Here is a 16871-nt window from a genome sequence, read left to right on the forward strand (position 1 = left end):
AAAAAAAATGAAAATGTTCTTTATTTTTGAGAATTTCAGCAAGAAATACCTAAAAAAAATTCAACTAATTAAAAAAATGAACTATTGCAAGTTTCCAAGATAATCAAGTGCTTGTCATCCCTATATATATAAAACTCATTTTTCCCCCCTATGATTTTGACCTTAATAGAATTAAAAATCACGACATTTCATTTCATGCAAATGTAATATGCACAAACTACAGCACAATATCTGAGGTGTGTTATATAGGCATATTATCTCTCCATTTCCTCAATAATCGTAGATTCCTATATTTTTCCTACTGAGAGTTCACTGCCAAAATCGGTTAAAATCAATGGAAGTAGTAAAATCTTTTTTCTCTAATTCCTCCTTCTTTCCAGGATCGTTCACAAGAGACAGTTACAAAGTATGTGCATTTCTTGTCTCAATATAACTTTACTTACACAATAGATTAATCTTGTATATAATAAAAGAGGCACAGTTTTTCCCCTCTAGACCAAAATACTGTAGGTTTACAACAACAGAGTGCACATAAAAATTTATATTTACACTATTAGCCATTATCTTATTTAACTATAGAACGCCATTTCATACACATTTCGTAATATTAAAACTTACATTTATTCCTAGGAGCACCATCTTCATCATCGTCCTAACCTACAGAGATAGTAGCTCAAATTTTTCCCCCTCTTCGATAAGTCCTCTTATGACCTCATTCTACACCGCGTGCATTTATACTTTTTCTTACTTTCTTGGATTTTAGCTGTCTAGTAATTTCTTACACGTTCTTTTAGCTGTCTAGTAATTTCTTACACGTTATTTTAGCTGTTTAGTAATTTCTTACACGTTCTTTTAGCTGTTCAGTAATTTCTTACACGTTCTTTTAGCTGTTTAGTAATTTCTTACACGTCGCATATTCTTAATGCTTTACCACTACTCAAAGAATGATTTCTCCCTCCTACCATTCCTCAAAATCTCATTGGTTGACATCTACATATTCGTACATTCTGGAATGACTAAATCATCATTCAAAAAAGAACGCTGCAGAGATTAACACAAACATGGCTTCCCTGAGTAGAATCATTACGCATTAATACCCGATTACAAACTTCGCAATCTCAAAAAAAAAAAAAAAAAATTATAATTAATATCCTTATCACTACGAAATATTACTTGTTTTATTTCTTATTGTCATGTTATTTTAACAAACGGAAATTGGAGTTTTAAAGATAAAATTAATAATGATTTGTCACTGTATTTTATTTTAGTAATAAAGATAGTAATTCGTTTGTACTAAATGGTTATTAGGGACGCTTGAGAAAAACATTTCGTCTCATTTTGTTTTCACGATGCCAATTCGATTTAAGTTTTCACGTTTGTTTGCATTATAACTGCTTCGCAAATTATAAATGGCTAAAATTAAATCACGTTATTATTTCACATGTTAAATGTGGTTAACAATTAATTTAAATTAACCTTTTATTTTATTAATAAAGATACCGGAATAATATTTCTAGGGACGCATGGGATAATATTTTGTTTCATTTAGTTTTCGATTCGATTTATATATTTCCATGTTTGTTTAGATACACAAACTATATACGGATAAAATTACATCATACTATTATTATTACACATGTGAGGATGTCATTAAATTTTAATTTCACTTAATCACCTTATTTAACAAAAAAAAATAAATAAAAATAAGGGGAGTAAATATGAAGATTCTTTCAGCCTTCGACCAATCCTTTGAAATTGAGACATATGTTTTCCAGGGTGCTGAAAACCAAAATCATGTTTAAAATTCCAGCAAACAAGTAGTTCCACATAAGAAATGTTACTTTCAAAAAAGGTTTTCAAGGATGCTGAAAACGAAAATAATGTTTAAAATTCCGGAAAACATTTTCACAAATATTAAATACTGTTATTTATTGACTTCCTCATCTTGGTTGTTATAGTCACAACGTTTCGGCCGTTTTGCCCTCCGGCCTTTATCAGGTGTTTTGTATCGAACTGGGGAACTGTTTGTTAGGAGATACAAAACACCTGATGAAGGCCGGAGGGCAAAACGGCCGAAACGTTGTGACTATAACAACCAAGATGAGGAAGTCAGTCCGACAATCTCAATAAATGAAAACACCTCATCTCAAAAAAACAGACAATTACTATTAAATACTGTTAGTTTCAAAAAAGCAGAGGATCACTTGTATATAATAATTTAATGTAAAATGAGCACCCCCTTTATGGCCACCTTTTGTTGGGGGGGGGGGAGGCGGGGTCAGTGTACAATGAACACAGTTTATCGTAAACTGAGCACCCGACTTGTTAACAGGCATTAATAATCGATTTGACATGCACCAACCCCAAAACAAAAGTGGGTGCTCATTGTACGTTGGGGAGAAGGAGATGCATGCTACCACTGGGCAACGCCAGTTAAGGGTCCTGCTAGTAGTAAATAAAATGAATCAATTTAAAAAAAAATCCTATTAAAAAATTACAAATATAACAAAACTCCAAATATCTCTATGTATGGCTGACTTGAGGCAGTTTCCGAATGTTCATATCCGAACTATCCCTACACACTATGTTAAAAAAAGAATGTGTCCAATATCGCATCCGGCTTAACTGATTGGCATAGACAGCTCTCCAAGAAATTCCAACAGAAACAATAGCCAGCCATGATACACCCTTGATGTGCTGCCACTATTACACAGAAACCACTACTTCAATTGCTTAAAACATAACAGATGTCTTGAAACTAAATCACTGCAAAAGGATTATAGAAAACTCAAGTCATATGCTCAGTCCATCAAGTCCAAAGTAAAAGAAAAGAGGTTTCCCATGCATTTTGGTGAATAACAAACAAGCTCCTGAAAAGATGCATGTCCTCTATACTGACCATCATCAACAGGCCAAACGTGATTTCGTCAGCATCTTACAAAGCCAAACTCTTTACATTATTTAATTATTGGAATTTTTTTGAGATGAGTAATTTCTATATTCTATTTATTTATTTACGGACTATTATCCTCATCTTTATAGTTGTTGTTTCATGACGTTTCGGCCAACTATTCATCTGGCCTTCGTCAGGTGGTTAACTGCGACGAGATAGGAATGCTGAGTCTTAACTGTATCCTCAGTAATTACTACCAGTTCCAGGTGAGCACTTTCAATCCTACTCAAAGTCGGCCAGAGGATTAGTTGGACAAAACGTGGTGAGACGATAACAACTATGGAAGGCAGTAATTACTGAAGATACAGTTAAGAGATTCAGCATTCCTATCCCGTCGCAGTTAACAACCTGACAAAAGCCAGAAGAATAATTGGCCGAAATGTCGTGATACAACAAGTATAAAGATGAGGACAATAGTCCGCAAATAAATAAATAAATAAGTCAAACTCCTTGTCAAGAACTTTGATTGCATAGGGTTGAGTTTGCTGCAAAGCCACCTACCTCCCAAATTTCCTCCCAAGACCGAAAATAATTTGAGTGACATCCACGTATCTGTTTGTGATGTTGCCACCCAAGAAAGGCAACTGGTCCTGACAATATTCCAGACAATACTCAAGAAAGCTGCAACTGAAGCTAGCATTCATTTTTGCAATATTCAGTAGACGCTTAAAGGAGAAATACTTCTCAACACCTTGAAAAATCTTATTGGTTTGCCCAGTATTCAAAAATATTAAAGACCGGTCTTCTGCATCTCAGTACAGACCAATTAGTCTTCTGTGTGTCATCAGTAAGGTGTTTGAATCTGTTAAATAGAGAAATTGTCAACCACCTCGGCAAAACAACATACTCGGTGACAAGCAATATGGTTTCTGTTCTGTAAGATCTACAGCTGATGTATTGACTAATTTCACATAGGATCAATGAATCTCTTGAATGGGGTTTCTTTTCTAGAGCAATAGCTCTTGGCATTTGAGAGGGTTTGGCATAAACAAGATTTCCAGCTATGGAATATCTGGAAATGTCTTCTCAATCATCAAATCCTTTCTCTCTAATAGGTATATACAAGTAGTCGATGATGGGCAAAAGTTTGAAGCTCAATGGTGTGCCTCAAAGATCAATCTTGGGCTCAACTCTCTTCCTTCATTAATGATCTCCCAAATCATATACCAAGTTTATTTATTGACATATGCACAGATGGCCTATCATCTATGGCAACATTTCAAAGGCCAATAATGACCAAAATCTCAGAGTTTCTCTCCTCCGACCATGAGCATGTGATGCAATGGGGCAAAATTTTAACGCATCCAAAAATGATGTTCTGATCCCCATTTGGCACCAACTGATATAAATGGCTCTCATTTCAAAGAAGTTCCCTGCTTCAACAAGCTTCTGGGAGCGACCTGAAATAGAAGACTTAGATCAGATCTGTTGCCAAGTTTGCTAGAAAAAATGGTTGCATCATTCTTCCACTCCAAAAGGTATCTCACCCCTGATGCATGTCCTCTATCCTATAAGAGTATAATAGTCAGATACATCAAAAATGGCGTACAGCTGCTCAGAGCTCCCTATTCTGCCTTGACAATGTTCAAAACTGGCTTTGAAACCTAGTAAGTGATGCCCCTTTTTTTCCTCTTGCAACCTCTTTCCCCACAGAAGAGATGTTGTGAACCTGTCTTTGCATTTATCATTATTTTCATAGCAAGAACTCGTGTGAGCTACAATCTATGGTCCCTCCTTGCCAACGTTTCACAAAAGAAAAACACTTGTCTAGCTACAACCACTATCAACAATCCCCCCCCCACACACTATTCTATTGTGTTTTTTGTTCAATTTGAGTTAACCTCTTCAATTACAAAAGACAGCATTAACTCTAAGATGATTTGAATTTGTTTTCCTCATTCAGATGATGCAACATTAATTGCTACCTGTTATTTTAATATTAGAATGAATACTAGTAAGACTCTTCTTTCTTACGAGTGATTATTTCCCAATCAATGTTTGCAAAAAATTGAATGTAAAAACAATTGAAAAACATTGCTTCATTGATAGCGTCTTAGCATTGTAGTGCTACCAAGCTGTATCTACTTAGCCACTATGGAATCTATTTCCATTTTAAAGCCTTACCTTGTTTTATTGACTAGCGTTCTTAAACAAACATTTAGATAAAAAAGATTTTCGATTTCTTATACAAAATGTTTTTTTTATAATGTTAAAATAACGTGTACTAAAAATCTTTCTGAAATTAGTACAAGCAGTTATGATCTTACCTCGACATCATCCTATCCCTATCTACACATCGTCAAATCTTATTCCTCTACCATCCTTACATTCAAATGTAGGTCATGAAAAGGGAATTTGCTGAGAATTTGGGCATATGTGTATGCGTATGTTGAAAAATATATTAAAAAAAATAAAAATAATAACTGTTTTAATTTTAAATAAAAATTTAGAAATGATTGTCCTACTATCTCTAGCCTCTCCTTTTAGCAGTGATGTAATGAAGAAAATTAAAATATACTTCTACTGAAAATGTGAAACCATAGACATTTGGCCCTTTTGTTTTTGTTGTGTGAACTTCTACTTCAGTTCTAAAAGGATTTCTGATAATTTCAGAAAAAAAAAAAAAGAAACGTGTAATGTAAACATGGGTCTGCATTACACGTTTCCTTTTGAGAAAACTAAAATAAATTTATCATCTGGCATATTTGGAGTTTGTTATATATATATATATATATATATATTTGGTAAGAAAATTATTTATACAGATAATTTTAGCTATATTTGTAGCTGAACCTCATCAGGCCTCTATATCATACTAAAATAATGATCTGACACAGTTCAGCTGAAACATCTGCAAATGTGTAGCAAAACATTTGTATAAATAAAAAAATAATATACAAGCACACATTTGTTTTATTGAACATTTTTATATAAACACGGTAAGGATTCATGTGGACAAATTATTATTTAGAAAATGCCACCACCCGCTCCCCAAAGAAAACAAACTAAGTATCTTACTTTTTTGTAACTTAAATTCATTTTCATTGATCGTGTAAGGCTGCAAGAGTTCACCCACAGGTGCAGAGATTTTCAAGTTGAACTTTAATTCCCCAGCACAAAGTTCAAACTGGGCTGGTTGAGTTGTATCATTAAAATTGATGGCCATCAAAACTGAAGTGGTTGCACCTACAGCCAACACATCTGAAAATACAGAAGAAAATTGCATCAGTTGAACAAAAAAAAAAAAGGGGGGGGGGTACTTTCTTACAAAGAAGGTTTTTTTTAAATCATAGAAGAAACTCTTTAAACAAATTAGGTGCTAAATTATCTAAGAGTCAGTCTTAATTATTTCCCATTCTTTATTGAGTAACAAATTTTGCATAAAGAGTTTGTTTTTACTGTTCGATGATTTGACTCGGTATTATTAAATATTGACCAATGATTTCATCTACTTGAGCTTATGAAATATAAAAATAAAATGTCTGATCCTTTGACAAGGGTGATATTAAACAAAGAGAGTAATAAAAACTCTCTCTTTGTTTAATATCACCCTTGTCAAAGGATCAGACATTTTATTTTTATATTTCATAAGCTCATTCTCCACTCCTCATAGTTCATTAGATAAACAGTTTCCAAACTCCACTATAGTATTGTACAAATTTTCTGTGGCTAGCCAACTTTCCTGCAATTCAAGATATTATGTAACTGTTTATCCAGAATAACCACTTCACGTGACGATACCAGGATTGTCCTATCACATGATGAAAGCAGGATGCAGAGTAAATGTAGTGCTTTCACTAGTGTAGTGTATCACATGACGATACTAGGATGCAGAGTAAATGTGCTTTCAGCAAATCCTCTGACCTAAGGTGCTGGGTTTGACCAAGTTTCATATTGTAGATTTATCTCTAATCATGAATCGCTTAGGCTGCAGTCGAGAGAGAGAGAGAATTCAACACTTGCTGCCATATAATATAATGCTTATCCAACATACTCTGCATGTTGGACTAGTGGCTTCCAGTCTCTGTAACATCATTGTCAGGACATGTATGATTTCTGCTTGAAAAATTCCACTATTCAATTTTAAAACTTATGTAAAAATTAACAATAATACCCCCCTTTTTTTTTTTTTTTTTTTTTTTACACACACACACACGTAAATATTTAGTTTACAGTGATGCTTTTCCTGTAATAAAATGCGACTAATGCATTTGTTGCTGCAAAATATTTTATTAATTTAAAATATCAAAGGTTTTAAATGTCAAATCCGATAATTTGGGAAAAACTTTTATACTTCAAGTTCTTTATATCTTCAAATATTTATTCATGGGTTTGGTTGTTTTGCAGAAGTGTTACATAGGGGTTACTTCAGAAGGAACAACGTATGTATTTGTTGTTCGTGTTAGAGTGTTCATGTTGGTATGCAGATATATCGCGTATATATAAAGAGATAGTGTACATTTTAAAGGAGCTGACAGGAACATGTAATACACAATGAGAGGAGATTTGATATATAGATAGATAGTGCGTTTGACATTTATACTGTTTGACAGTTCTGTGAATGGGAGTGTTTCTATAACATTGACACATATATTTCTTTACCCATTTTTGAGATGATGATTTTCACAAAGTTCTTATAATATAAATTCACAATACCTTTCTGTTGTTGAATAACATAACACGAAGACGCAGATACAAAAATATAATATTTGTTTATTTCATTTCGATCGGTCAATGGCTTTGCATCAAGGAATTCAAGTTTCTACATGATTCTTTCTTCTCCCCTCCGCTTCCAAGGTTCCATGTCAGCTCTGACTCCTCTCTTCTCCCCTGACTGACAGACTTATCTAACTAAAGCTCTCTATATTGAGAACTCATGACGTCATTGCATGCCCAACACATGCATATCATACTCATGGCCTGACATGCTTCCTCTAACCCAATTTTCCTAACCCACTTTACAAATATGTTTAATATTTTCCATTGTCTGTTTTTAAATTCCTTATTTTAATTTCATTTCTTTAACAGAAACAAAATTACATCATTACATTCCTTTTTCAATAAACAGATATCTAACTATTTTATGTGAACTAAACAATGCTAATTCTACATTCCATTTTCAATAACATTCTGTATTTATTTTAACTTATGATCGGAATTCTCAATTCCAAATCTAGCTTCGCAAGTTCGAGTCCTCGGCTATCCCATCTCATATTTACTCACTCACAAGAACAGGCGACTGTTCTTTAACAGAAGGAACTTGTTTTTATTTTTTTTGTTTTGCAGAACATGATTGAGTTTTACAAAAGGAAAGGGAGAAAAAAACATTAATGTCTGGTGCATTTTAAGTCAGAAAGCCTGTATCTTCAGACAGCCTGGTCTGGTAGTAATAAGTAAAACATCAAAATCGACAGTTATATTTAGACACAAGAAAAACATGATTGTACATCAATAAGACATGAAAGCTGAAATAGGAATCTATGAATCCATATTTGGATTATTCAAACCACTGTTCTCATCTTAAGTGTTATTTTCAAAATGTTTCAATTGATGTAATTTTCAAACTTCTTCAGGTGTATCTATCTGTCGAACTCGGGAATCTGCACAGAATTTTTAATGAAAACCTTACTTTCATCCACGGAGGTAGCATGCTCTCATTTTCTCAGCTATGACTGGGTAGAAGTCCTAAGTCTGCAAGGATCCATGATGTAGTAGGTAAAATTCAGTTGTAAGTTACACTCTTCTGGAGGTTGAAAGTTCAATCCTCAGTGCAGGCGACACTCAAAATACAATTGCGAATGATAACACTAAAAATGAGAGCAGTAGTTTGAATGATCCAAATACATATTATCAATCATCATTGAAATTCAGAAACAGAAACAGTTGAAAAGGATGATAACTCAAAGGAAAACAGTGTACATAAAACTAACATATCTTGTTCCTTGGCTTTGAATGATGCTTGGACTTTTGCAAGGTTGGTTCGGTTGTTTTTGTTTAATAGAATATATTTGTTTTTTTTCAAGTCGGTTTCTATTAAACTCATAGTTGGGACCCTAACATGTACTACCACTCCTGGTCAGAATGTACCCGAGAGCAATGGCAATTAAAGGCTGCAAACTGGGACCTCACCATCAGATATAGGTTAAGTTCATATCCAGGACCCTTTTGCTAGGAGCAAAGTATATTATTTGTTCTGATACTATATTTCATCATTTCTGTCCTCAGTCAACAGAAGGTAAATCCTTTTAGACAAAGCCAATTAAAATTTTTTGTTCCACTACAGTATGCTTTTTTTATTTTTTTTATAGGAAACTGGATGTTCCCCACATTAAGATAACAAACTTGTGTCGAACTGTTTCTTGTGGGGGAGACAAGTAAATAGGAAAAAACATCCCTCACATTCATACAGAATTTTTTTTCTTGTTGGATATTTTTATGAAGGATTTTTTTTGTTCATGATACCTTGAATTTAGTAGGATTGCATGATTAGAGAAAAATATAAACTAACCAGCACAAATTCAGAAAATAAAATAAGATTAACTCTTATAAAATAAAAAAATAAATAAAATAAAACTTACTAATATCAGGAAAATTATGAATTTCCATTCCAGGTTGCACTTTCTGAAAAATCAATATAAAATTAAATTTAAAATAAAATTGTAGAAGTAGTCCTAGTCTTAACATTAAGAGGAAATAAAAAAGGCTGATATACTTATTAAAAAAAGCAACAAAAATCACAATACTAACTCTTAAATTTGCATATACAAATTACAAAATTAAGATCATACAATACATAACAAGAAAATGGCAAATATCGGATATATTTTTTTAATTTTGAGATGAGACAGCTATTCTCATCTTGGTTATTTTCACAAGATTTTGGTTGATGTAAATTCAGACCCTCAGGTGTATCTTTGGTTCTTTTCCAGAATTCTCCTTATAATTAAAACCCCAAAATAAAGAAATATTTGTATGATATATGTACCCATGACAAAATGAAAATATCATATTTCAAAAATCACATGATTAATTTATTTTTATATAAAATCAAATTTTATGAGTATCTGAGGAGTGAATGTTTTGCTTGCCATTTTGAAAAAAATCTCAAGAAACAAATGGAGATAATTCAACAATAATTCATACTAGATTTATGTTGTAATGCCTACAAATTCCCATTAATCATTAAAAAGTGATTTTCTTTATAAAAGTAGAACTATTTTATCAATTTATGTGATTTTTGGAATATATTTTAATTTCATCACAGGTATGTACATTATACAGATTTTTCTTTATTATTATTACTAGGTAGAAGCATTATGCTATTTTATTTTCAGTTATCTTGATTACAAGTCATATGTTCGGTCTTAAAAGATGAGGTCATCCTTAGGCTATGTCAACATTTGTGAAATTTATAAATGGTCTTCCCACCTATTTTATTGAATGATGTTATCCCTTTGTGAGGTCCTTTATCACCTTATCTATTATACACAGAGACAAAGAAACAAGATCCACAGACCTTTAGCAGTATATACATTCAGTAAACATTTGAATAATCAGATTTGTAAAATTTTTCATTTCAATTTTCTTTATTTTATAAATGTAAATCTATTTTGCATTCAATGTATCCATTAAGAAATTTGAATAAGCTTTTACAGTTATTAGCCAAAATATACAATTGGAGTAAGGTTTATATGTCTTGGAAGTTTTTAACCTTTAAAACTATACAAAAAAAAAAAAAAAAAAATTATTTTTATCATTCGTTAGAAAACTATTTAGTCAGCAAGTCATTCAATCACCTGCAATCACTGCATCAACTTGCTCTCTCGATTTCAGTATAGTACCAGTAATAATTTATTTTTTAAGAGGTCATCAGTTGTTTACTATGAAACACTGTTTCTGGGATTTTAAAACAAAACAGTATATCACATCATGGCTCCCCAGCAGTGTTGATCAAACACCACCTCCCTTAATCTTAGGAAAAAAAAAACGTTATCAATATTAGATCTAGTTTCCTATTCTTAATTACTTTATCTAACCTATTCATGTTATAAAAATGAATTTCTTACCCGTGAGATTCATCTCTTTCCAAATATGTTTTTTTAACCTTTAAAACTATAAAAACAAAACAAGTTTAGTCCTAAATCCTTCATTGGAAAACTCCTTTGCTTATAAGTCAATTAATCCCTTGCAATTACTGCATTAATCTTCATACTATTGTAAGGATTATCAGTTGTTTACTATATATAAAAAAAAAATACTATTTTGGAGATTTAAAAAAAAAACAAAAAAACAATTTTGGTAATTAAAAAAAAAAAAAAAAAAAAAAAAAAAAAAAGGCAGTATTTTATCTCATGATCCTCCCAGGAGTGTTTATCAATTGCCTGATCAAACATAATACACATCATGTGTATATTTGTTTATAATTTTTCTCTGACCCTGAAAATATCAAGAAATAAGGTTTGAATTATTGAGTTATCTCCCTTTGTTTCTCCAAAATGGCGACATAACAGCTGTTACTCGCTTCTTCATGAAGTTTTATTTTCTTAGTTAAAAATGAAACCATTTGGTCAATTTATGTGAATTTTGGAATATGACATTTTTGTCAAATCACAGGTACATACATGACACATTTAAGTTTTTTTTTGATTTTTAACATAGGAACAATTCTGAGAAAAAAAAAAAAAAAAAAAAAAAAATTAACATATATATAAAGGATAGGATGGGATAGGATAGGATACCCCCTCCCCCAAATGTCACCTTTATCATTAATAAAATTTAAAAATCTTTTCAACAATCCAACCATATTTGGTACGAATAAACTCCAGTTTATGCCCGACTTGTCCACAAAGTTTATGATGTACAAAATTATCAATAACATACACTTCTGTCTTGGCAATGACCTTTCAGCTGAGATGATACTTTTTAGTTCAGGAATAATTTTAGAGATCTTTTGGATAGACATTATCTTTGAGATAACTCTCATAGTTAAAATTCTGGCAGATTATAGTTTGATGAGTATGAAGCAGCACACTTCTCTACTGATGAGATGATCAAAGTTTCCCTCATATCATTGAACAGCAATAAAACCAAGAATGTTGGAAATTAATGACCCGAAACCTGGTGGACAAGTTAGGCACAGACTGAAGTTTATTTGTACCAAATATGCTTGGTTTGCAAAAAGAATTGTAAGTTTTATTATTCATTTCATGGTTGACATTTTTTGTTGGAGAGAAGGGATGATGATCACCTGGTACAATAGACCTTTTAACTGTTAAAATAACTTACCTTTGTTTCCATTTTGATATTGTTAATTGGTTTATCACTGTCGTTAGTTATGGTCAGTTCAATGGAGGTCATTTTTGGATTGAAGATGGAGATGGTTCGGGTGTAATGATACTTGACAGTCAAACCACTAGCTGTCATGCGATTCAATAGATCATATGATTTGCTTGATACAACAGGAGGGCCAAGTGTCTGGTTGAGATAAAAAAAAAAATATATATATATATGTATACTAGCATGAGTACCCGGCGTTGCCTGGGTTGGCATGAAGTTCCGTTTGAAACACGCCTGTTTTCATCATGAGTAACGTGGATACCCCCCACAATAGTTTCAAAAATAAAAGAACGGATAAAGACATGTAAATGTAATCGCCCACAAAAAGAAGTATCTGATACCCTCTCTACCAGATATTTCGGCAGACAGGATCACTGTCCTAAGAAAACTCATGATTTTGTGAACCTAAAAAAATAATGTTCATAAACATTAACGCGGGCGTTTATTTTTTATTTTGGTAAATGTGTAGTTTAGCAGCATAAATTATGTGCCAGACAAAAAAAAATATAAAAACTATTGTTATATAAACCACATTGTTAGACTCAAACAAAAACCAGAAAAAAAAATTTCATTTTTATTATTTTTTTTATCATTTATATTTATTATTCGAGGCCACTATATTGCTTTTAAAATTTGGCCTTTCTAAGGTCTGGCAGATTGGCTTTTTTAAGCTCTTTCATGAACTATGTTTTTGGCCGCCATATTTTTTTTGTAATTAAAGAGCGTAAAAAAGGCCAAATTTGGCCTTAAAAAAGTCAATCTGTCAAACCTAAAAAAGGCCAAACTTTAAACATGTAAGGTGTGCACATTTAGTCTAATAAAAAAAAAAAAAATAAAAATAAAAAAAAATGAATTAAAAAATTTTTTTTTTTATTTCAGCCTTTGGGTCTAATAATGTTTTATACGAAAATAAATAGTTTTTATTTTTTTGTCTGTCAAATAATTTATGCCGCATTTACCTTTATTTTTTTGTAAGGGCACTGTAGAAGTGTAAGCCATTTTGAGCTTCAGATGGTTCCCTGTTACACACAAGTCCTGGTAGATGACTTGTTTGTAGTAGACAGTTCCACAGAACAAAATATTCTTACCGTGTCGAAACCCGGGAAAGAACATGTGAAATTGCTCCAGAAAAGGTTTAATATTTATGAAGCAATTCTGGTTCCTGATTGGTTTGTAGCAGAACGTGAATTAATTTGATTCGTCAGTTCTTAGCAGCATCGTTTATAAATAGAATCGTCCGACTGTGTGGGATTATACCCCATTACACACTAAAATATTGCAACAGGCACTTTTTTTTTTTTTGTAAATAAAGGAAATTTTCAATTTGCTTTTTTTTTAAAGGGGGGGGCTTTTCGATTTGCTTTTTATTTGTAGTTTTATGTTTCTAATGTAATCCCCCCTCAAAAGAGAATTGAATTTGTCATATTTTGGGGTTTGTTTTGTTTATTAAATTGTTAGGTGAAAGTAGAGAATGGTCTCATAAAAAATAATTAAATTTATCATTATTTCATGTTTCCAATGTAATCCCACCCCTCCCAGAAAAAAACAAATTGTATTTGTCAGATTTTCCCCTCCCTCTCAATTGCCAAACTTGAAAAAATGCTAGAGGTGACATGACTCGTTGAACACTAGGTGGACAAAAAGTGGGTGCTCATTTTACGTTAATTTATATAGAAAAGTGATCCCCCACTCTAACATTTTTTTTTTCAAAATTTCTTCTCTCATAATATTTATAAAGGCTGTTTAAATGTATTAGGCTGAAAGAAAGTAGATTATTTTTTAAGGGGTTAAACGCCGCTGGGTCACGTCATATAAAGTTACCTTTTTAATAAGAAAATTAAGTTTGTAATCGATGAAATTAACATAAAAAAAGAAGAAAAAAAAGTGTAAATTGTAGAATTTAGAGAGGGGGCAGTAGATCATTTTTTTAAGTATTAAACGATGCTGGATTACATGGTAAAAATTTACCGATTTCTGTATTGCCATTTAAGGAATAAAATAAAACAAACAAATGAAATCTTTTCAGTTTTTTTCGTAAGTGTTTTTTTTTTTAGTATTAAAAATAACAATAAAAGCCAAACATTTTTCTATCTACACGGAATTATTTTTCCAGCTAGAAACTTAATGAAGTTACCAAAAGATATTTGGTGAACGTTTGTTTTTTGTTTTTTAATGCATAGCATCTAGGGGCAAATAACTCTAAAAAAAAGTTTTAAGAAAAGGTCGCTGTTGGAAATATTAATTCCAAAATAAATTAAATATATTATCAATATAATTGTTGCTTGAAATTTATTAAATAAGAATTTTAAATAGAATACTTAAAATAATTCTCTTGCTAAAAACATTAACTAAGATACCACTATTTAGTAAAATTGATTTTTCTTAATGTCATATGCAAATAAGGTGATCTCTTAGGTGTATATTTTTGCAATTATCATACTATATATAGAAATAAATGAAAGATTAAAGTTAGACATGTTTTGTATATATTAATCAAATTGTGAACAAACAGACAGGAATACGAATTTATATATATAGATACCTATTTAAGCAAACAGTTAAAAATAACAGAATTCTCAGCTTAATTATACTAAAAAAAATTTTGTTTCAAGTTGTTTTTGCTGGGGATGGGGTATTCTACCGGATGCCAAACATTCTCCCATTAGTTTAGTTACTCTAAACTTTAAAGATTCTAACCGTCCCTTTAAGTGCTATTGTCTGTATTTCTTTTGCACTTGGTTCACCGGGTATATTTACCAGATAGTTTTTGAATTTTTTTTTCATTAGCCAGGTTGCTCCTATAACGACTGGTTTTGTTTTTGTTGTGCATGTGTGTACATGCATGCTACCCATAAAATCTGTTTCCCAAATTTCACAAAGCCATATCATTCGTGATTGAGATCACTTATGAATGTTTTTTTATAGATCTACATCCCAGCCCTTCTATTATAGCAAAGATGAAAAGCCAGGGTATTTGTTGTTGACTACTTATTGGCATAAGTTCCAATTCCCTGCCAAATTGAAGGAAGAGCTAACACAGAACCCAGTCTCAGCAACATTCTGAAGGCCTTATTTTTTTTATTACCCCATTACTTAAAATGTTAAAAAGAAAAAAATATACACTCTTTTTGTAGCACTAAAATTTTAAAATAAATAAACTGACTGCATGTATGTATTAATTAATCTAACTAAAACTTTCACTCTTTTGAAATCATGTTAGATTTGAAAATTTATATATAAATAGTTAAGTAATTGCCCAGTGGGAAGACATTTCTGTAAGACACTTTAGTCACATTGTTATTATTTCATCTGTACAATCGTCTATGAAAAACTAAACATTTTCAAATGAGATAAGAAGCGCTCTCTACCCATGCTTTGTTTTCTATGGCATGTTTTGATGGGATAATCCAAATTTTCACAATCTCTAATTCTAGTATTCTTACTTACCAGAATAAATGATTAACATATTTACATCATCAAACACTCTTGATAAGATTTGCACATAAGCATTTTTTCTTAAAATACTGAGTGGCTTTTTGTAGATCTACATATCAATCCTTGTATTATAGAAATGATGAAGAGCCAGAACATTTGTTCTTGACTACTTATTAGCATAAACAGAACAGATGCTATTTAGTTCATACTCTGCCAAATTACTGCACATTTAATTTTTACTATCCCATTACTTAAAATGTTAAGAGAAAAAAATGAATTCGAAAATAAAACAAGAAAAACTTAATTGCAGCATGCATGCAGTAATCTGGCCAAAACTTCTCTTTTAAAAAAAAAAAAAAAAAAAAAAAAAATCACTATTAAATTTGAAAATTTTTATCTTTTCTCTTATATATAAGATAAAGTCAGTCCGTCCCACCTTACATAGGCGTTCAATAGGTTTGGTAACAAGAGAAAAGATGAAACAGATGTGAGTGGTCAATGCTAAGCTATAATCGAGATGAATTTCTCTCCACTTTCACAAATCTTCCAACCCAAGAGTTTATACCTCACCTCACTTTGTGTGCATGAAGAAATAGAAATTGTCGTTAACCAATCCCATCTAAATTTGTTATTTACAACAGTATCTATTGGTCATAATTTATCTCCATTTATAGTCTCTATTTACTTACCTCCCCATGAGGACAGAGTTATATACAAGGTTGATTTTTAATGCAATAAAAATTCAGCTCCTCAAAAGAGGCACTCTGGATTGGAACTCAGTTTCTCTCATTGAAAAAAAAAGGGGGGGGAGGGGTCAGAAAACATGAAGTATAGTATCAGAACAGATACTACACTTTGCTCCAGCCAAAAAACTGAAATCAGTTTCAACTAAGTCAAAATTAAGAAAAAGACACGAGTGCATATGTGGGAGGAAGGAGACAGAAGTCAACTAAATACCCTCCCTCACCGTTTAAAGTCTCTGCTGTTAAGCCAAAATTGTTTCCGTTTTCAGAAATTGTCATAAAAGGAAAGAAAAGACAAAAGATGAAGAGAAAAAAAGAGAAAGGTAAAGCTATGAAGAGAAGGATAAAGAAAGAGAAAAGGAAAAAGAACATCCAGCCAAACAATTATAAAATATAAGTAGAGA

General features: G+C 31.8%; 1 protein-coding gene across 3 annotated transcripts in view; it reads right to left on the reverse strand.

Annotated features, from left to right (window-relative positions):
• Nucleotides 1-16871, reverse strand: part of LOC145285963 (AP-3 complex subunit beta-2-like) — a 119693-nt gene that overhangs the window by 1810 nt on the left and 101012 nt on the right. For all 3 annotated transcript variants that reach the window (XM_080134491.1, XM_080134490.1, XM_080134489.1), the window contains 3 exons: nucleotides 12239-12427; nucleotides 9532-9574; nucleotides 5972-6154 (listed from right to left, as the gene is read on the reverse strand). In XM_080134491.1, coding sequence (XP_079990617.1) covers nucleotides 5972-6154; nucleotides 9532-9574; nucleotides 12239-12427 — 415 coding nt within the window. The remainder of the gene's footprint in view (nucleotides 1-5971; nucleotides 6155-9531; nucleotides 9575-12238; nucleotides 12428-16871) is intronic.

The sequence above is a fragment of the Euprymna scolopes genome, chromosome 10 (genome assembly GCF_053919585.1).
Source record: "Euprymna scolopes isolate OS-2025 chromosome 10, ASM5391958v1, whole genome shotgun sequence".
Classification (NCBI taxonomy): domain Eukaryota; kingdom Metazoa; phylum Mollusca; class Cephalopoda; order Sepiida; family Sepiolidae; genus Euprymna; species Euprymna scolopes.